At 39.1% G+C, this 19,058-nt stretch overlaps 5 protein-coding genes across 6 annotated transcripts; 4 read left to right on the plus strand and 1 right to left on the minus strand.

Annotated features, from left to right (window-relative positions):
- The first annotated feature begins 66 nt into the window (after nt 1-66).
- Nucleotides 67-3,466, plus strand: LOC147045394 (cilia- and flagella-associated protein 99-like). The gene is made up of 16 exons (XM_085932611.1): nt 67-147; nt 220-353; nt 418-562; nt 642-739; nt 813-919; nt 993-1,152; nt 1,253-1,333; nt 1,411-1,479; nt 1,554-1,640; nt 1,706-1,791; nt 2,046-2,250; nt 2,340-2,484; nt 2,561-2,709; nt 2,775-2,980; nt 3,065-3,269; nt 3,345-3,466. The coding sequence occupies exons 2-16, from the start codon at nt 240-242 to the stop codon at nt 3,450-3,452; spliced, it is 1,965 nt and encodes a 654-aa protein (XP_085788737.1). The 5' UTR covers nt 67-147; nt 220-239; the 3' UTR covers nt 3,453-3,466.
- A 788-nt stretch (nt 3,467-4,254) lies between these two features.
- Nucleotides 4,255-7,904, plus strand: LOC147045395 (cilia- and flagella-associated protein 99-like). Its single transcript, XM_085932610.1, has 15 exons — nt 4,255-4,706; nt 4,778-4,922; nt 5,001-5,095; nt 5,173-5,279; nt 5,352-5,529; nt 5,650-5,730; nt 5,814-5,882; nt 5,966-6,052; nt 6,124-6,209; nt 6,284-6,488; nt 6,584-6,725; nt 6,800-6,951; nt 7,013-7,218; nt 7,340-7,535; nt 7,636-7,904. Exons 1-15 carry the CDS (start codon nt 4,593-4,595, stop codon nt 7,756-7,758), a joined length of 1,986 nt encoding a protein of 661 aa, XP_085788736.1. The 5' UTR covers nt 4,255-4,592; the 3' UTR covers nt 7,759-7,904.
- A 494-nt stretch (nt 7,905-8,398) lies between these two features.
- Nucleotides 8,399-11,635, plus strand: LOC147045396 (uncharacterized). The gene is made up of 9 exons (XM_085932307.1): nt 8,399-8,631; nt 9,222-9,368; nt 9,423-9,561; nt 9,781-9,869; nt 10,050-10,113; nt 10,326-10,414; nt 10,494-10,606; nt 10,869-11,025; nt 11,132-11,635. The coding sequence occupies exons 1-9, from the start codon at nt 8,583-8,585 to the stop codon at nt 11,287-11,289; spliced, it is 1,005 nt and encodes a 334-aa protein (XP_085788433.1). The 5' UTR covers nt 8,399-8,582; the 3' UTR covers nt 11,290-11,635.
- A 170-nt stretch (nt 11,636-11,805) lies between these two features.
- On the plus strand, nt 11,806-12,850 carry mrpl35 (mitochondrial ribosomal protein L35). The gene is made up of 4 exons (XM_085932585.1): nt 11,806-11,899; nt 12,065-12,236; nt 12,334-12,478; nt 12,556-12,850. Exons 1-4 carry the CDS (start codon nt 11,869-11,871, stop codon nt 12,742-12,744), a joined length of 537 nt encoding a protein of 178 aa, XP_085788711.1. The 5' UTR covers nt 11,806-11,868; the 3' UTR covers nt 12,745-12,850.
- Nucleotides 12,851-12,997: 147 nt separating this feature from the next.
- reep1 (receptor accessory protein 1) lies at nt 12,998-18,836 on the minus strand. 2 transcript variants are annotated; one of them, XM_085932584.1, is made up of 8 exons: nt 18,790-18,836; nt 17,585-17,657; nt 17,286-17,362; nt 17,070-17,190; nt 16,729-16,842; nt 16,357-16,519; nt 15,361-15,557; nt 12,998-14,634 (listed from the first exon to the last, which is right to left on the minus strand). In XM_085932584.1, the coding sequence occupies exons 1-8, from the start codon at nt 18,819-18,821 to the stop codon at nt 14,563-14,565; spliced, it is 849 nt and encodes a 282-aa protein (XP_085788710.1). In that variant the 5' UTR covers nt 18,822-18,836; the 3' UTR covers nt 12,998-14,562. The 2 variants fall into 2 exon arrangements, with proteins under 2 accessions (XP_085788710.1, XP_085788709.1); XM_085932583.1 differs by lacking the exons at nt 12,998-14,634; nt 18,790-18,836 and adding an exon at nt 17,726-17,774 and having other exon boundaries at nt 14,818-15,557.
- Nucleotides 18,837-19,058: the final 222 nt, after the last annotated feature.

Below are 19,058 nucleotides of genomic sequence, written 5' to 3' on the forward strand. Positions count from 1 at the left end.
TTTAAATCGTCTACATCTGTCAGATAAAGAATTGCCATACACGTGTTTTAAGGTTCATCTGTTTACATTATAGTCGCTACGCAACCCGTCACCACGACAACAAGGAAAACAAGAACACTAACGGCGTTCAAATCTTTTGTCTTTTTTGTGCGTGTATTAAATGTAAATATAGTTTGACTTTGCGTGTTAAGTTGAACTTCTCACTCGTATTTTTTCCAGCTCTTTGTGTTGGGCGTAAAATGGCAAAAAGCTATGGATCACTTGTCAAGAAGGCCGTTATCCTGATTGATCAGTTCCCAGCTAGCAAAAAGGACCTGGATGACTATATTGAAGATGCTTCAAAAGATCTGGAGGCAAGCCAATATGATCATGTTCAATTTCAATCGCCCCAAACCTTTACTATCAAATGTTTTCCAGGACATGGAACCTCAGTGTCAGGAGTTTGTGCTCCTTACTGTTTCGGGATGTGTTGAGCAAAAGAAGATACTGGACATAATTCTCAATTGCTTCTATAATCGTGATGGGAAATACTTACCAAATTCTTTTCGCAGCCAGTTTGTTGGTAAGTTTGTTTGAGTTTGACATAAAACCCAAATATTTACATAGATATTTGCAATATGTTGTATTTATATTGCTTTTAGTGATCTGTTATCTCAGTCTATTCCACCTTGATGACATTGGATTTAAGGCTTTTGGCAGCATTGTTACATCTCTGAACAATAATGAAATCATGCACAGGGTAAGAATATAATCGTACTGAAAGATCCAATCTGTTGTGGAGGTTTTATTTGTAAATTGTTCTGTTTTTGTAGTTCCTGAGTTTCTTCTTTCGAAACCTCACCACCTGGATAGGAACAGAGTTGAGTTGTATCTACGAGTCTGAATTTGTGAAGAACCACTGGCTTGACCCACTGCTAAGGTGCTACAAGCAATCACTGAAAACTTCACCTAAAAAATATGTTGCAGATATTTTTAAGTCTTTTGTCATTTAGGAAGCGCTCCAAGATTGAGATGTTCCTAAACAAGCTCGTAGCTGATGAGCCGGACTCTCCATCCAAAACCACTAAGCCTATAGGATTCTCTTTTTGTAATCGTAAACCACCATCTCGACCTCAGCCTGAGATCTGCCCTGCGTCAGAAAAATACATGCCAGTAAGAAGTGTAACTATGTTCTCTTGTGCTTTTCTATAATGACAATCAATTTCACATTGGCAAGTGTGTGATGTCTTCACCAGTTCTGTGATTTTTCTAGGTACCAAACAGCATGTACACAATTCCCAAAGAGGTTCAGGTATTAGATGAGCTCAAGCAAAGGAACCAACAAATGACAGAGGTAATTTGGCCATTATCACAAAATTATATTCTATATATATACAAATTGTGTTGACATATTTCTGTTCACGACTAAAGGAGCTTCTGTATGAGGCTAACTTGACGGCATTTAAATGTGCAAGACCACAAAAGTCTGAACAAACAAAGGTATGGACTTGCTTTTGATTTCAGCAGTGGGTGGAAAAAAATATTCATTACTACCATTGAAATGTGTAATGTAGAGAGCCATGGCCAAGCTGAAAGAAGAGCTGGACATAAAACACAGGTTCAATAGAGTATTTAAAAGTCAACCTTTTCCAAGTAATAAGGTGAGAAATGCAGCATTAGTGGTTAAAAACTTTGTATATTTATTAACTTGTTCTGCAATTGTTAGAAAACCTGGCCAGTGAAACTCAACAGTGCCACAATCCTGCGACAGAGGGCGCTATATGACCGCAAAGTGGAGGACGAGATACAGAAGTAAAGCTTCGTTATGATTTAATAATAATAACTACATCACTTAGAAATGCAGTTGCAAACTAAGAAAATATTTGCAATACAAAACAAAACTTAGCATTTGTTAATATCAAAATCAAAATAAATACCCTTTCTATTTTTTTAACTTTAAAGTTCGAAAAAAAATCTTTAAAGGTGGATTTATTTCACAAATCAATACATAAGGGAATTATATTATTGGCAAAAAGTAATTAAACATTTATTTTCTTTGTTGACAGGATAGAGAATTTGGCCGGAGGGGGATATGAGGCCTCGTCTTTTCTTCAGTGGCAAAAAGAAATGCGCGACAAAGACTATCAAGAAAGGAGCACAATAATTGATCAGAAGCATGCGGACGCACTAATCAACCATCTTGAGATTGCTATAGACCGCAAAAAAGCAACAGAACTTAAAAAGAAGGCTGCTCGGCTCAAAAAAGAAGAGGTGGATGCACATCTATTAATCTCTCACAAAATACGAGATAACACAACGCTTTTAATATTAGCCCGTCTGTTTTCATGGCTTTCTCGCAGATGTCTGAAATGAAACTGAAAAACACACAGAAAAGAATTCAAGAGCAAAAAGAAAAGCGAGACTTGGTACAACAATTGTCGGAAAGCTGTAAAAAGAACCCCCGAAAAGCAAAAGAGAACTTGAAGAAGGTCAAGCAATGTGTCGGTGAGCACATTTCTGAAAAAGCGCATTAATCAGCGTTACCTATTCAAGTACAATCTATTTAACTTCTTCACAACAGTAAAGCAAGTGTCAGAGTTTTCTCAAGCGCTCCTTCGTCAAGCCCAAGAGGAAGCACAAGCAGAGCTTGACAGGAAGTTTCAAATCATCAATGAACTCCACACAATTGAACATTGTCCTCTCAATAGGCTCAAATTTGATCACACAGAGGTGAGTATTGAAAGCTAGTCATTAAAATTTGATTATGTATCACAGTTCACCTCGTGTATTATCAGACTGCAGGTCACGAGCTGCTCGGAGAGATGTCCCACGCTGAACTGAAGGAGCGTCTGAACTTCATGAAGGACGCAGACATGAATGAAGTGCGGAAGAAACGAGACTGCATCCTCGAGGAGAAACAGAAAAAGCAGAAGCTGCTGTTGGAGGAAATGGACAATATTCACTTGAATAATAAAGTCATGGGAATAGCTTCTGTCCTCAGGTGACTCATTTCGAGAAAAAGCGAACATACACAATGCCCATTCCTCAAGAATTAAAGGTAAAGTGTCATTTTGTTATGTTACAGGAACGAAGAAGAAAGAGAAGCCGAGCTTAGACAGCAGCAGACTCGAGAGAAGACAGTCATGGCACGACAAACAAAATTGGAAGAGAAAAAGCAAGAATATAAAAAAATGATGAAAAATCTAAACAAGACCAAACCAAAGCAGGCAGCTGTAAACACTCTTGAAAACACAGAGACCCAAAGCAAAACAAACATGAAATCCAAATCAGTAAGTTAGTTGTCATTGCCTTGTTCCTACTACAACTTTCTCAATTTTCTCTATTTGTGTGCCTTGTTTTAATAGGCTAGATCGAAGAAGATCAACTGGGAGCAGTTGGAGCAGAATTTGGAAGAGTATATCGAGAGGCAAGACTCCCAAGTTGTATCTCAGAGGGAAACAACCCCAAAATAAATGAATTTGTAAACATACAAAGTCTCAGCGATTACCATAATAAACCTAACGTGTAGACAACACTGGCCACACACACACAACTAATAATAATTAAAATTGGAAAAGTTGGCAATGCAATAAGTCTTATTGCATTGACGGTCAGAAGAAGATATTACCTGGAAAAAAATACTACAGGAAAGGGTCACTCAAAATGTCAGAAACCATAACTAATAGCTTAGTGCCCTCTAGTGGCCGAAAGAAAGCTCTACAAAAACAAGACATTTGCCCGTTTGGAATCCCAGAAAAACTTATTAAAATGTGTATCATATTAAAAACATAATAATATAAAAAATATATAATATATAGAAATCCCGCCGCCGTCTCTGGTCCCAGAAAAACTTATTAAAATGTGTATAATATTAAAAACATAATAATATAAAATATATAATTTATATAATATATAAAAATCCCGCCGCCGTCTCTGGTGTTATAGCTATCAATACATATATATATATATAAATACAATTTATATATTGTGCTGAAAATAATGTCCAAGAAAATAACCTTTGTATAAGTATTGAAGTTCTTACCAATTTGGACCGAGCTGTCTCAGTCGATGATGTTTTCGCGACTTTGCGTGCAGCACGTGATCCCAATACGTCTGTAAACAGATTTTATTGATCATCTTTACTACATCAACCTGTCTAACTCGTTTGGACACTTTTAAAGTTGGTGACGTCCAAATTTCTCCTGTCATGACACATATTCGTGTGATGCTGTCACCTCATGATGTTGTCTAGTGCGATCATAATAAACAAAAAATGAAAATATCAAAAATGAAGAGTTTTCAAATTGATAAACACTTAGAATCGATCCCTACTCTAATTGTGCCGCGCCTCTTCGCACATTAAGGATGGCGAGTAGACAAATTTCCCATTGAACTTGAATCTAGCGCAAAGTTTTTCGAATACGTCACAATTAATACGTAATATGACCTGCAATTTTTATTGTATTTAGACCCCGCCTGGATATTTGACGTCTCGTAACGTTCCGTCAGCCGTTACGTGGCTCATATCAACCGTATACGTTTGAGATATTATTTGCTATTCTAACTTTGGATGATTTCACAAATTTATGTTGATGTTGGATTAATTGTATAAAATGGAGCAAAGCTATGGAGAACTTGTGAAGGAGGCAATTTTCCTCCTCGACAAGTTTATTGCAGGGAGAACAAGTTTGGATGACTTTATAGAAGATGCAGCTAAGGAGCTGCAGGTAAATAAAATGTGATCAAGTTAATTACACATCTTCATTCTTCAAACTTTACTGCTGGATACATTTTGTAGGACATGGAACCCGAGTCTATGAAGTTCATTCTTGATCTCGTCTCTGGATGCATCGAGTACAAAAAGTTACTGGACATAGTCATCAATCCTTTCGTTGGCCAGGGTGGCAAACTTATATCCAAACGTTATTACAATCATTTTGTTGGTAAGTTTAAACTGCTACACTTTTGTTGCCATTTTAAATGTCAAAAACTGGTGTATTAATGTTCTCTTTTTGTTTTAGTCATCTGTTACCTCACCATATTCCATTTTGATGACCTTGGTCTTAAAGCTTTCAGCAACATTGTCAAATCTCTGGACATTAAAAGCATGCATAATGTAAGAAGAGTATTGCATTGAAATCTGTTAATAGCATGGGGGACAGTAAGCTATTATTAGAATGTGCTTGATTTTAGTTCCTGAGTTTCTTCTTCATGAACCTCACAACTTGGATACAAGATGAGTGGAATCGTGTCTATGATGTTGCATATGTGAAGGACCACTGGATCGACCCCTTGCTCAGGTGATAAAAAGGAATCTGCAAAAATATTTCAAGGCGTGAAATGTGAAGCTGTGAATAACGTTTGTTCTGTAGGAAGCGCTCTGAGATTGAACCACTCATGGAGAAACTTGCTGCCAAAGTATCTGGAGGAATGCGATTACGCAAAGCTCCACCCAAAACGACTGACCCGATGGAGTTCTCCTTTTACAAACATAAACCGTCATTTCCACGTCAGCCTCAACTCAGCCCTCCGCCGGATAAACACAAACAAGTCAACCCCATTTGTAGTTATTAATACAATTTAACGTATTTAATGTATTTATGTTTTTTCTCGAACTGTTCTTCATAATGATAGTTTGTGATGGATGTTGCATTCCTGTAATATGTGCAGATACCCGGCAGCACATACAGGAATCCAAAATTGGCCCAGCTCATCGAAGAAATAAAACAAAGGAACCATGAAATGTCTGAGGTACAACAATTGAAAATATCGAAATGATCGATACGATACATAAAGGGTACTGATTCATTCATTCTTTCTGTTGGTGGCTGAAGAATCTGCTATATGAGGTTAATTCAAGAGAGTTTGGATTTGCAAGACCAAGAAGAACTGATTGCACACAGGTGTGGACCCAAAATACAAAATAGATATTAATATTATTAATTTCTCATATTGTTAATTTTCAATATGTCCATTCGGAACGCAGAGACTGATGTACCAGTTAAGAGAAGATATGGAATCAAAAATGCGGTTGGAAGCATTTTATGCTAAAGCACCTCCTCCCATAGCTAAGGTAAGAAGTTGCTTATTATTCATAATAATTATTCATCAATTTGACCTATTTTTTTCTGATTTGATTTTCAGGAGGCCCATCCTTTCAAACTCAATACAGCAGCCATGCTGAGGCGGCGGGTGCTCCATGACCGCCACGTGGAGGACAAGCTGCAGAGGTGACTTTATCAATACATGACTTAAATGTAACTTATATTATCAATAATGATCATTTTTCTACCTATTTGTATAGAATAGAGAATCTGGTGGAAGGAGCAAACGAGCCTTCGGTTTTTCTACAAAAGGAGAAGGAAATGCTGGTGAAAGACCATCAGGATTTTTTGGCAAAGATTGAGCAGAGGCACGCCAGTGTTATTTTGAGCCATTGGGAAACCGTTTTGGCCCGTGCACAAAAAGTAGAACGGAACAAAAAGGCTGCGCGGATCATACGAGAAGAGGTAAACAACTTGTAAAAAAAAAAAAAAAGACCTCCATAGTCTAACACATTATCTAATGCGGATGAACTTTTTTTTTTTTTTTTGCCGCATTGCAGACAGTTAAGCGGACTGAACAAAAAGTCCAGGAAAAGTTGGAGGAAGAAAAAGAAAAGAAAGAATTAGTGCAGCAAGTGACAGAGAGTCACAGCAACACCCAAAAAGCTACAGAGAGGGTGAAGAAAGCAAAGCAGAGCGCCGGTACGCACCTTCACGTCACTTCATTGGTTCCTCATATCTGATTTTAATGGCTCCATCTCATTTCTTAACCTTAGTCAAAGATTTTGCGGTGTACAATCAAGACATTGTTCGTCAAGCACAAGAGGCGGCCAAGTTAGAGCTTACCAAGAAGTTGGAACTCATCAGTGAAATCCACGCCATGGAATGTTTCCCCAACATCCGATGCAACATGTTTGATCGTACAGAGGTAAGTCAAAAGGGAAGATCGATTTGAGCTAACGTGTCACCATTTCCTTATTTTCCATCAGATTGCAGGTCACGAGCTGCTGGTGGAGATGTCCCACGCCGAGCTGAAGGAGCGTCTGTACCTCATGAAGGAAGCAGAGGCCATCGAGCAGCAGAAGAAAAGAAGTGTCATTCAGAAGGAGAAGCAGAAAAAGAAGAAGCTGCTGTTGGGGGACATGGAGAATATCAATCTCCACAGTCGAGCCATGGCGATGGCCACGATGCTCAGGTCGGCGAGATGGATGGATGGATGGATGGATGGATGGATGGATGGATGGATGGATGGATGGATGGATGGATGGATGGATGGATGGATGGAAAAACGACTTGTTTATTTGGTTGTGTTGCAGGAAAGAGGAGGAAAAGAAATCTAAGCTGGAATTGCAGAAGATCGTAGTGCAGAACAAAAAGGTCTTGGCTCTGCAAAAGAAGATTGAAGAGGTGAAGAAGGAGTGTCAAAAATTGAAGAAAAATGAAAGTAACAAAGCCAAGACATCCAAGCATTCAGCGACACATCCCGATGGAATCATAAAGAGCCATGGCAAAGTGAGTGTGAAATTCACAACAAGAAATGACTTGTTGTCTTTGTTTAGTGTTTGTGTTAAGGTTGTCATGGTCATAGCAAATAACGACTTTGTTTGCACAGGATGGATTGAAGAAAATCAACTGGGAGGACTTGGAGCAATGCTTAGAACAGTACATAGATAGGAAAGACTCGCATATTATTTCTCAGAGAGGAGGAGCTCCTTCAAGAAATATATTCAAATAAATTCCATTTTATTTGTGGAGATTCTTAACACACTGGCAAGTTATATGAAGCCACTTGAAAGATAATATGAGACAATATTGGTCATGTTTGCTCAATTGAGTCATTAAGTTAACTGTGTTTTGTTTATTATTGCACTGTATTTGCATTACAACACCAATAATAAACATTGTTTGTTTAAACACAGTAAAATACTTTTCAGAAAGCAAATATCTACACAATTTTTATATTTTTATAGGATTTTTTTTAATAAAGATTCTGAAAAAATATACAAATAAAATATAAGAATATAACAAAAACTAATATAATAAATAAATAAAAATGTAATATTAGAGTTTCTATTGCATCTTTAAAATACTGTAAATGAGTTTTTCAAATTATTTTCCAGTACTGAAAAATAAGTTGTGGATCAAAATTGCTTAACTATATATACAGAAAGTTTGTTATCTTTCATCATCATTTATGCATCATTTTCCCATCCAGGAAAAAAATGGGTCAGTGAGATCTTAAACTCTTTTCAAACTGCTGGGAAAAAAAAGACGTGGTGAATGCACCTCGAATGGATTTACCTTCCACATTAGCACTCCCGCTGGAAGCCTTGCGTAAAAACCCAATTCAACCAGTTTCCCTCCCCCTCTTTTTCCCCTTCTAAAGCAAAATCACATGATTTGTATTTTGTCATATGACGCCAATGAGAAGTCCAGTCCCACCTCAAGTGAGTTTTGCTAGGGGAAAAAGAAAACAAGTTGTCAGTGATTTGTCAAGAACCAGATGATGCTGTAGATGAATTTTGAAGAGGAGAAGAGTTGCGGACCATCAAGAGGAGGATGGACCGTTGGGCACCTTTGCCCCTGATCTCTGCCTTTTGCTTGATTGGTGAGTATTTTTGTCTATATAAAAATCTACAAACATATCCAGCATGTTTAAAAAAACATACTTGTGTTCCTATTCATATGTATGGCCTCATCATTTCCATAATATTGATTTAATTCAAGTTCTTGCTTTGTAGATTACTAAACTAGAAACGCTTTCGATTGTTAACAAAGAGGAACAAACAATGAAAAGTGAAATCATTATATTCTTTTGATTTGCCTCATTTCCTTCTTTTATTTATGAATCTCGATTCATATTTGGAGAATTGTTGCCAGTCCAATTCTGTCCTTCAAATCACATGATCCCTTCTCTTTGAATAACTGCTTTTCTTGAGGAAGATGGTTTCCACTCAAGCACATGGCTAATGTGATTACCCACACAATGTGCCCTCTTGTCTCGCTGATGCGCTTATACCTACTAGCGTATATTCAGCCTTAAATTGGAAATAAGAATGTTTTCCTTATATTTACGGCCGTATTTTATAGACAGGTGAATGTGCAGCAATTTGGCCTTGCGATGAAAATAAATGTTGAGAGCCTCGATTTAGTGAATCGGCAGTTCTGAGTCAACCTCTAAACATATTTGTGTTGCAGGCATGGTGATGAGTCAGACCACACCCACGCCCGCTGCCACTACTCTGTTGCCAACTTCCGCTCCAGTCAGCAGCACCACCACCAGTTGCTCCGCATTCAACATTTCCAACTGTGAGCCCTGTGCCCCCGGATCGCAGTACGACAACGGTCAGTATAGCGGATGAACAATTTTTGGGAGCAGAGTTGACTTTATATCTTTAGGCACCCTACTGTGCGCATGCTGCTCTGAGCCTGGGCTATGTCTATTTCCTGGAGCCTGTCAACCCTGCACTGTAGGATTTTACCAGCCGCTGGCCGGACAACTGCAGTGCCTGCCGTGTCGTCGAGGCTTCTACACAAAGTAAGATCATCGGCGATGAGAGCAACGCTAAGGCAAAAAAAAATACTTGAAACTCACTCAGTATCAGAAACTCACTTGGAATTGAACTGGGTGATTTCAAAATTTGCAAGTTGGTGTACTGGTACATTTATTTTTTATTTTTTTTTACAGCACACTGTGGAATCTTTAACCAGGTGGATCCCTCCACCCAAAATTCTAATCTTATTAATTTTCTAACAGTTTTACCGGGAGTCCACTGTGTGTACCGTGTCCCGCTGGAACCTTCAACAACAACACTGGTGCAGACATCTGTGCAAGTTGCTCCCCAGGTGGGTTTCCAGAACAAAAATAATAATCATTATCATGACAAAACTATTAAATAGCTATACACATTTAAATCAACCTCAAATTGCTGCTAGTTATGTCGTATTTTGCAAGTATGTCTTCCTTGGTCCATGCATAACAGGTTGTATCATGTGAAGAAATGAGCGTGACTGTGCTGCTTTCAGGTTTCTTCTCCTCATTGCAAAGTTCCACATCGTGTGAACCATGTTCAAGAGGGAGTTTTTGCAAGTAAGTCCCTAGAAGCTTCTGCTATGCAAGATATTTATAACCGGTGTAAAGATTCGCTATCATTGTCAATCAATTTGAGCATCACATGTCGCTAGTGCGGTGTAACCTCGATGTGAATTGTGAAAAGATGGCTTGAGTTCTATTCACAGCTTAATGTTGTCAACTGTATTAGTTAATCAAACTCCTGTCAATTTTTTTTTTTTCTCTGAAAGCTCCTCTGGTTGCTCCCAATGCCAGATGTGTCCCGGTGGGTCAGAGGCATTGCAGTCTGCAGCAAAAGATTGCACGCCGTGTCGGCCAGGTTTGGTTGAGTCTTCTTTATAAGAACCGCAACAGTCGAGAGCTTTAATAGTTGATGTGATTTTTGGATTTTTGGACAGGGATGCATAAGGCTCCTCATCAGACAATGTGTCAGATCTGCAGTAGTGGCTCCTTCCAAATCCATTGGGGCCAAGAGAACTGCAATGTCTGCCCAGAAGACCATTACTGTCCAGTCAGTACTTCTCATTCACCACAAAATTATTGACTATGCATAGACAGACCAAAATTTTAGGAACACTTGCACACTTGATACATAAGTGTTGACAAGTACACATCTTGCGATTGACTGGCAACCAGTTCAAGATGCAACCACCAGACAATTAAAGAAATACTTCTACCTCTGTGAAGGCAAAATTTGTATGGGATTGCGATTGTGTAAATGGTGCTGATGATGTCTAGGATTGTAATTACTCCAGGCTTTGTTATGTTTCCAGAGTCCAGACGTGAACCCCATCCATTGTCCGAGCGATGCCTTCTGTCCACAGGGCAGCTCAGCTCCGGGCTATTGCATGGAGACTTTCTTTCGCAAAGCGGGGGACGCATGTGAACTGGCCCCAGTCACCATTGCTTTACTAGTAATCGGAGGAGGAGGTAAGTGGTCCACCCTGAGAGTAACGAAATGGCATATTACATTAAAGCTCAACATCCAGCATCAAGCTCTTTAGTCCATTTTAATTGCATCTTTTTTTTCTTCTAGTGGCTCTACTCTTCATTATTATAATGGTCCTACGCAAAATGAGAGACACAGATGGGGAGCTGAGTGCATCCCGTGCGCCGCTATTACGCAAAGAGAGGCCTCAAGGTCGCTATTACGGAATTCCCTGTGATGCAGAGCCCGTGTATGCTGGTTGGTGAACCAAAGGAGAGGCCAAAAGTGGACATATTGTACATTGAGTGCATGACTGAAGCATGTGTTGCCTCTTGTGTGAGGCATTCTAGTTTGATAGGTTCACAGTTGTCAAACACTGTCCCTTTTGTCGGTGAGCTTATTGGATTAGGAGTGTCATGCTGCAAAAGCAGATGAATGCCAGGATTTGGTGGGAGCCTTTCTTTTCTCATAAAAAGCACTTCTTATTGGAATAATTGCTTTCCCTTGCACTCGTGTGTTTGTTTCTAGACTTGTAGGTGCAACCACCAGTTAGATGCTCAACGACAGCACATGACAAATATTTTATGTATCTCAATGTAATTCTTTATTTTGTCTAAGTTTTTTTTTTAAAGATGTTTCTATGTTTAAAAAAATAAAATAAAAGGTTTTCATCTTAACATTTTAAGTTTTTTATGAGTCCAGAGAATATATACAACATTACAATACACACAAAAAGCAGGCTCAAAAGTACTGCGATTCCACAAAGCTGCCGCTAGGTGGTAGCCTTCTTATACAAATTTTGGTCCGCCCAGGCCTCTGTAGTGACGTATTTATGAGAAAAAAACATGGCGGCCTTCTTGGCGAGGAGCCTTTCGGGTATGTTTTTATCCTTAATTTTGTGAATATTCACGGGGTGTAGTACTTACATCATGGTACTTACGTTATCATATGTCTTTAAGTGTGCAGGGAAGCAATGCTAGTCTTTTTACTAGTCGGTTCGAGTTGTCGTTCTCACATTTCCATGTCCTTGTGCTTTGACAGGGTTGCTGAGGTCGCCGTTAGCTGCCTCACTGTGCACTCGAAAAACAAACGTGGCTCGGCTGTCCGGCTTCATCCAAAATGCTCCCCGTCTTTCTGTCCGTGCCGCCCCGGCTATACACGCTCCACTTCCTGCTACAGTCTGCCATCCATCTCGGGGTGGCCTCCTCCAAAGGTAAAGACTAGCAGTTTACGGTACATAGATCACCATGGAGAAATCCCTTTACAGTGAGTAAGTAATGAATGAATGGACTCTGAATACTGTTTTACAGGGTATCTGCTTTTATCCCCCCCTTGAGTCAGCAGCCCAGCAGAAATCTGACATACTGTAGTGTAAAAAAAGGTAAAAGGAAGTCAGTAAAGTCTGTCACACAACGGTTCATGAGACTCCATTGCGGCCTTTGGATACGTCGCAAGGTATGATTCTATTTCTGCATGTTTTTGATTTACAAAGATCTAATGTTGGGTTTTTTTCCCCCCCATGTCATACACAGGCTGGATACAAGAAGAAATTGTGGAGAAAGAAAGCGGCCAGACGAAATCGATTGAGGGAGCATGTCTTTTGTAATAAAACGCAATGTAAATTGTTAGATAAAATGACAACACGATATTGGAAAAGGAGGAACTGGTTTGTGGACGATCCATACCAGAAGTATCATGACAGAGTGAATCTGAAATTATAATTCCTGTATTGGCATCTTGCTTTAATATGTAACTACAGTCATTGCATCCATTTTTGTGTGTTTTTTTTTAAACACAATCGAAAACAATAAAGTCAGTCACTTAAAACATTTGCTTCAGGTTTAATGACTGTCAAGTGATTTGAACCAACAATAACTCGTCATCACACATCACTGCTGCTACCTTTCCATGTAGCGCACATCAATTTGAAGTCATTCTGGCCTGCCAGAACAAAAACTCTTTAAGATTACCCTGCAAAGTGGAAGCATTTAATAATATTGACAGATTCACATTAATTCACAGAAAAATTCCATTCAAAGCGGGGGCTGGGGAATTGTTCACATTTTATGTCTTCCCAGGGACATGCAACATTTATGAGCAATTATGATGTAATCATCAAAAACATTGATTGTTGTCTATTTTGAGTATTTGTGGGTTAAGTGTTTTGGGAACATATTTCTCCAAGGAAGTTACCTCTAATACTGATACTAATGCTGAAACACAACTTTTTATTTTTTTTAAAATCATATCCATTTAAAGGATACTCAATGTGCATGGCGAGTGTATCTACAACATCCTCGTGAATGGCGTGGTGTGTAAACAAGACAGTTGTACCTGAGAAGCTATTGTGTCAGCATAAAAGTTGCACTGATGACAAGAAAACTATAGACAGCCATACTCAAATGCTGCCAAGGCTCAGTCACATCATAAAATATGAAGACAAAATGCTGAGAGGTCCATCAGGGTCATAAATCAAGATTACTTCTTTGAGTACATTTCAGTTGTGAGTTTTTTAGTAATACTGAATTATATCCCAGGCAGCCTCTCATAAAAAAACACAAACAGTATATATGATGAAATTGGGAATTTGCTAAATCTCCCTCAAAAAATCCACAGTAGAGATGCTCAAAATAGAAAATACAACCTAAGTGATATTGTGATTTGCATTATATGACCTAATAAATGACCAATATAAGGGTTTCTATAGATTGTTAAAATCATTCACCCTTCTGTGAAAGTGACAGTGATTCGTTGATGCTTGAATCAATTTCTCCACAATATTCAAATTTAATGATAAACCTGTGCATGATGCTTTTTTTAGGGTCAATATTTAGAATTAAGGGCAGTGGTTAATATTTACTCCAAACCAAATGAATTAATGTGAACAAAATATGAAAAAAATAGTTAGGTCCAGAAATATCGGGGCACTCATTTTCATTTTCCCAAGACCTTGCAACAAATGGCTAAATCCAAAATGGTAAATGAGTCTTCTAACAGTCCAAATTTAAACTGTCCCAATACTTATGGCCCTAACTGTACTTATCGTCATGTGATACTTTGTTTCCCATTAAGGCTTTAATAAAGGTAAATAATTTAACCACGGCGATTAGATTTTTTTACAACGTGATCTTTTTCGGATTCACATCCGATTTTTTCTGCACTTTTGAAATATTCATCGACCAATGGCGACTTACGTGACTGTTGACAAGTGAGCTGCAGTACATTCTGTAGCAAAAACTAAAAATGCACGGCGAGACACACATGCAAGTGCCCAACCAAACCTGACAGAGAAAAAAAAAAAATACACTGTACATATAATAACCTCGAGCAGGTCTGATCAGCATGGAGCTCTCGCTTGTTGTCCTTATTTATCATAACTATCATATCGACATGTCATCAGAGGTCACTTTGGTAAACCGAATTCCAAAGCAATGCCGCTTCAGTCACGTAAGGTTCTTTTTTTTCTTTTTTTTTGACAAAATTACGTGTTGCAGCAAGCTGGAGGCAGCTGGAGGCGTCGATGTGCATGGCCCACCCGCTCACATGGCTTTGGTGTTAGAACACACGGCGCTTCTGGATCTCGTGAGAGGCCTTAAGACCCTAAGAGGAGGCTACAGAGAGAGATAAGCAAACATCAGCCACATGATCGAGAAAAGCACTTGATGGCTTTTATCAACAATAATAAAAATAAAAAACTCTTACATGATTTTTTTTTTAAATAATTATTAATTAATTTTTAAATTAATGCTAAATTTGTAAGTGATTTAAAAATTGCCCTATTGATTGAATCACATTTGAGTACATTAATTTACAAAATTTTGCATTTTTAATTTTAAATTTTATAATATTAAAATATCATCATCACTCACCTTTTTTCAGAACAGATTCATAAGGAGTTCTGCAAATTTTCTCTTACCTTTAAACAAAATCTAAATGATCTAAAAATCACGTTGATGTATATTTCAAGCTGTATATTAATTCTTTAAGAAATCGATTTCTGCAAGTGTTTTTTAAACAGGAAATTCATTCTGATGAATCATTAAGACAAACATGATACATAAAACAAATATGTGATGAAATGCACTTTGTCAATCCACATCAATACATTCTTTCGACTTGACCTTTACATGCCACGTTTCCAAATGCAGTCACAACAAGTCCAATTCGACCTCACTAAGTGTTAACAGCTGCAAATGCACTAAAGCATGAAGATCATTTAGTGACACAGCATTTTAAAACTATTTTTTAAATTGCGTGAGTGGAGGATCACTCAACGGGGGGGCATGTTAGAGGCAGGCGGCAGCTGAGCACTCGTAGTAACCAGGCAGACCGGGTACCTCGGGAGCTTTTCTTTTTGCGAGCTCGAGTTGAGGCGAGTCTGAAGCCCCCCTCGCACCCTTGGCTCTTTTCTCTTGCTCCTCCAGATCTGGAGGAGTGGGAGAAGGCGTGGAGGGCGGGGAGGGATCAGGTGTCAGCGAGTCCTCTGGCTCTCTTTGGTCTAATCCCAACACCTCATAGTCAGTCATGTCAAAATCTAAAAAGGGGGGGTGGGGGGTGGAGGTGAATCATGAATTCTGCCTTCAACTTTCCAACTGACTGATTCTTGTGATTGCTCAAAATGATGGAAGCAATTTTGACCATCAGGGACAAAAAGTTGATATGAAATTCCCTGTAAACAACAAAGCTGACACCTGGCAAGAGAAGTGACTATCAATTTGCAAAAGTGTAAATGTCTTTCCATGAGCGTGACATTGAGCTCACTGCTGACATTTATCGCAAACTAAGAATAGCTATCTGAAAGTAACTTTATTGGCAGCTAATCCCATGAAAATGTCCTGTCAGCATAAAAACTAAAACGTTTGAACCTATGAATCGTCCTTCCACACTGTGCAATGACAATATCTTGAACCCCTATTTTGAAACCCTAACCCTAGTTTGAAACCCTAATTTTAAACCCAAACACTAGACTTAAAGTAAACTATTTCTTTTTATGGGATCGTGATTGAACATCTTTTGAAATGACATTCAAAATATCATGATACAGTCTAATTTTAGTGACACAAGAATAAAGAGAAGAAAAAATAGAACAGTAGTACCAAAGAAAAATTGTTCACATGATGTTGCATAAGGAACAAATCCCCTGAGCAGCTACTGTAGTTTGCGAATGTTATCACAGGACTCATTTGCCCATTCCAAACAGGAAGATGTGCCAGGGGGAGTCGGAAGGGGGGGCACTAAAGAAAGAAAAATGAACCGAACAATATCTCCAGTCTTTGGATACGTTGAGCGCAAAAAAAAAAAAAAAATCCTTTTTTCTGTTCTCTCTTTCTCACCTTTAGTGTAGCTCTCAGACTTGCTCCGCATCATGGTGCGCGCCCGGTGCTGAGCTGCTGCTTCCGTTCTCGTTGGTTGGGCCGAGCTGGCCGTGTCCGACTCGTACGCTGCCAGATCTTGCATGCTGAAACTCCTCAACCTGTCCGTCAGAACTCCTTGGCCCTAGGACAGGATAAGGTTGGAGAGATAGAAAGTTCCATTTGAAATGTGTATGTAAATTCATACAGTGAGTGATTGAATGGAATATTTAAAGTTCAACTCAAAGCAGCCATCTAATTCGTATGGGGAATTGACGGAAAAATCCAATTTCTGAGTCAAGCACTTTTTACGTCAGAACAAAACCCAAAAAAAATGTTCAGAGTCTGCAGTACCTTTGTTGCAGCCATGACTGCGGCGGTGGCGGCCACATTCAAGCCCTTTCTCCCATAATGCACCAGGGTGTCATAGCTTTTGTCCTTGGCTTGGCAGATGTAGTCATCAATATCCTGGGACAAGCCGCAAAACAATAACACATTGTGTCTCTCGGAGAGAGAGAGTCATCTCAGATCACAAACTCATTCCATCACAGATGGAGTCAATGAACACAAAACCACATTTTTCCCCGAGACCGCTTTTAATGAGGGGAATCAATAGCGTAAAAATCCAAAGCCATGGATGGCGTCACTTTCCCTTTGGACAACAGGAAGTGGCCAAATAAATTGTGAATGTTCACCTTTTCTTTCGAGGAAAGAGTAGGGTGGACAAACTTCCTGTAGAGCACACTGGAGCCTTTCGTGTACGGCGACAATAACCACACCACAAAGGCTATCTTCAGTTCATAGTAGAAAGGAAGCCTGGTGTGAATGCGATGACACACAAACAAGTCAAGAAGGTTGACCGCTCACAATCACTTTCAATCGCAGTCATAGTTATTATCGAGACTACTTACCAGCAAAGAAACATATCTGTGAATGCTTCCACAGATGTAAATAGAGCAAATATTATCCAGTACATCATCCATTTCACCTAAAACACAGGGAAATCAATCGATGATTACAAAGATAGATAAATAAATAATTGATCTCCACTCCGACATACAACATTTGTCTCAACTGTTAAACTTAGTCCCGTGACACCAATGTACTACTTTCCTATTAGACAAATATTTAGTGCCATCTTGTGGCATTTCAAAAATAGTACAAAAAAAAAAAATAGATGAATACTGAATTAAAAACAGAAGACACTTACATATTCCTTTACGTCTTTGGACTTGACGGCTTTATAAGACGAGTAGGCAGGATAAAGCGTACCGAACACAAGTCTGCAAGAAAACGATATTAACATGAAAATTTACATTAAGAGAAAATTAAAAGATATGAATCTACATACGTGAACAGAGCATGTATTAGTTGTGGAAAGGTAAACATTGTAGTCAATGTTAATCCCACCACAGTATTAATTTATGGAAGAATAAAGAATGGGACATATAATGTTATCCCTTCATGCCACATAAAGCATGACAATGTCTCTATGTCATAATGATGTACCAATGACGTCATCTTACTTACAGTGCTTATGATAAAGTTCCAAATGATTAGTCAGACTTAGGTAAGCTATGTTGTTGTTGTTTTTTTCTTTCACCCTTGCCCATTCGAATGTGCAAAAGTTACCCTGCGTGAAGACACCTGCGACCCGGCTAAAGGCGCACCGTGGCCCAGCCAACAGCTGAGGACGAGCCGATCAAGTTACTGACCCACATGCACTCAGCACAAATAGAACCCACTTGTCGGGAGATCACCATTTTGTCTACTGTACGTACACAAAGGTTTTAGTTTGGGTTAGGCCACTGTGAATGAAAAACTCACGTAAATATTTAATTGGCTTTTTTTTTGTGAGGCTTCGCCCACCCTGCAGCATGATATGGCGCTCATTCATTACAGGGTTAAATCAATTTAGTAAGAATAGGAGATTTAATTTCATTTGTGTGATGTAGGGAGGGGTATATATTTCTATGAACATTTATTCTTTTTGTGCTCTCAATAACATGGTTGTAACCTGAGAAGACTGACCCATCCCTTATTGTGTTTTTCCTTCTCCGTGTTATGATTGAGTAACCGCCCAGTCACATTGGTGCTTCGCTTATTTGGCTAATGTAATGAGAATAATAATAACAAAACACCGGAGAGCGTCAGGCAGCTACTAAATGCTTGATAAAAATAAACAGGCCCACCTCTAGCATTCCTCTAAGTCTGGTTCATACCATCGAGTGACATTTGCATTGCATACTACCCAAAAAAAAAAGCAAGAAAAAAAAAAAGCCTTCCTGCTTCAAGATTCGAAGGAGTAATGAGTCTGTCGAGCGTCGCCTTGCAAAAGGCAACAAAACAAAGCAATCTCGCAATTATCGTCATGCTCACGAGTGAAATATTAATTGTTTTTAATGAATGACTTACACCACAATTCTGGAGATGATCCAAGAAACCATTGCGCTGGAGAGGCGACAGAATGCGCTGTCTGCTGCTTAGGAGGAGTTTCCTCCTCCTGATGGTGGTGATGATGACAGGCGAGTGGAAGCACCGGGCACGAGCACAAGCACGAGCACACACGGACGCCGACGTCGCGCAGTACTCCATGTAGCCACAAGAGGCACTAGTGCAACGTACAACACGAGACACGCCTTCAGAAGTGACTCGAACTACATATTAGGAGTTGTTTAATTCAA

This window comes from Syngnathus leptorhynchus, chromosome 15 (assembly GCF_054491065.1).
Source record: "Syngnathus leptorhynchus isolate UIUO chromosome 15, UIUO_Slep, whole genome shotgun sequence".
Taxonomy (NCBI): Eukaryota; Metazoa; Chordata; class Actinopteri; order Syngnathiformes; family Syngnathidae; genus Syngnathus; species Syngnathus leptorhynchus.

Coding starts and splice junctions, on each gene's coding strand:
- mrpl35 (XM_085932585.1), top strand. CDS start 11,869: ATGGCGGCCTTCTTGGCGAGGAGCCTTTCGG. Junction 12,237..12,333: donor CGGGGTGGCCTCCTCCAAAG/GTAAAGACTAGC, acceptor ACTGTTTTACAG/GGTATCTGCTTTTATCCCCC. Junction 12,479..12,555: donor GCCTTTGGATACGTCGCAAG/GTATGATTCTAT, acceptor TGTCATACACAG/GCTGGATACAAGAAGAAATT.
- LOC147045395 (XM_085932610.1), top strand. CDS start 4,593: ATGGAGCAAAGCTATGGAGAACTTGTGAAGGAGGCAATTTTCCTCCTC. Junction 6,053..6,123: donor CACCTCCTCCCATAGCTAAG/GTAAGAAGTTGC, acceptor TTTGATTTTCAG/GAGGCCCATCCTTTCAAACT. Junction 6,952..7,012: donor ACATGTTTGATCGTACAGAG/GTAAGTCAAAAG, acceptor ATTTTCCATCAG/ATTGCAGGTCACGAGCTGCT.
- reep1 (XM_085932584.1), bottom strand. CDS start 18,821: ATGGTTTCTTGGATCATCTCCAGAATTGTGGT. Junction 17,658..18,789: donor ATCATCTCCAGAATTGTGGT/GTAAGTCATTCA, acceptor GTTTTCTTGCAG/ACTTGTGTTCGGTACGCTTT. Junction 16,843..17,069: donor CTCTTTCCTCGAAAGAAAAG/GTGAACATTCAC, acceptor GGCTTGTCCCAG/GATATTGATGACTACATCTG.
- LOC147045394 (XM_085932611.1), top strand. CDS start 240: ATGGCAAAAAGCTATGGATCACTTGTCAAGAAGGCCGTTATCCTGATT. Junction 920..992: donor TGGCTTGACCCACTGCTAAG/GTGCTACAAGCA, acceptor TTTGTCATTTAG/GAAGCGCTCCAAGATTGAGA. Junction 2,981..3,064: donor GGAATAGCTTCTGTCCTCAG/GTGACTCATTTC, acceptor GTTATGTTACAG/GAACGAAGAAGAAAGAGAAG.
- LOC147045396 (XM_085932307.1), top strand. CDS start 8,583: ATGGACCGTTGGGCACCTTTGCCCCTGATCTCTGCCTTTTGCTTGATT. Junction 8,632..9,221: donor CTCTGCCTTTTGCTTGATTG/GTGAGTATTTTT, acceptor TTTGTGTTGCAG/GCATGGTGATGAGTCAGACC. Junction 11,026..11,131: donor ACTAGTAATCGGAGGAGGAG/GTAAGTGGTCCA, acceptor TTTTTCTTCTAG/TGGCTCTACTCTTCATTATT.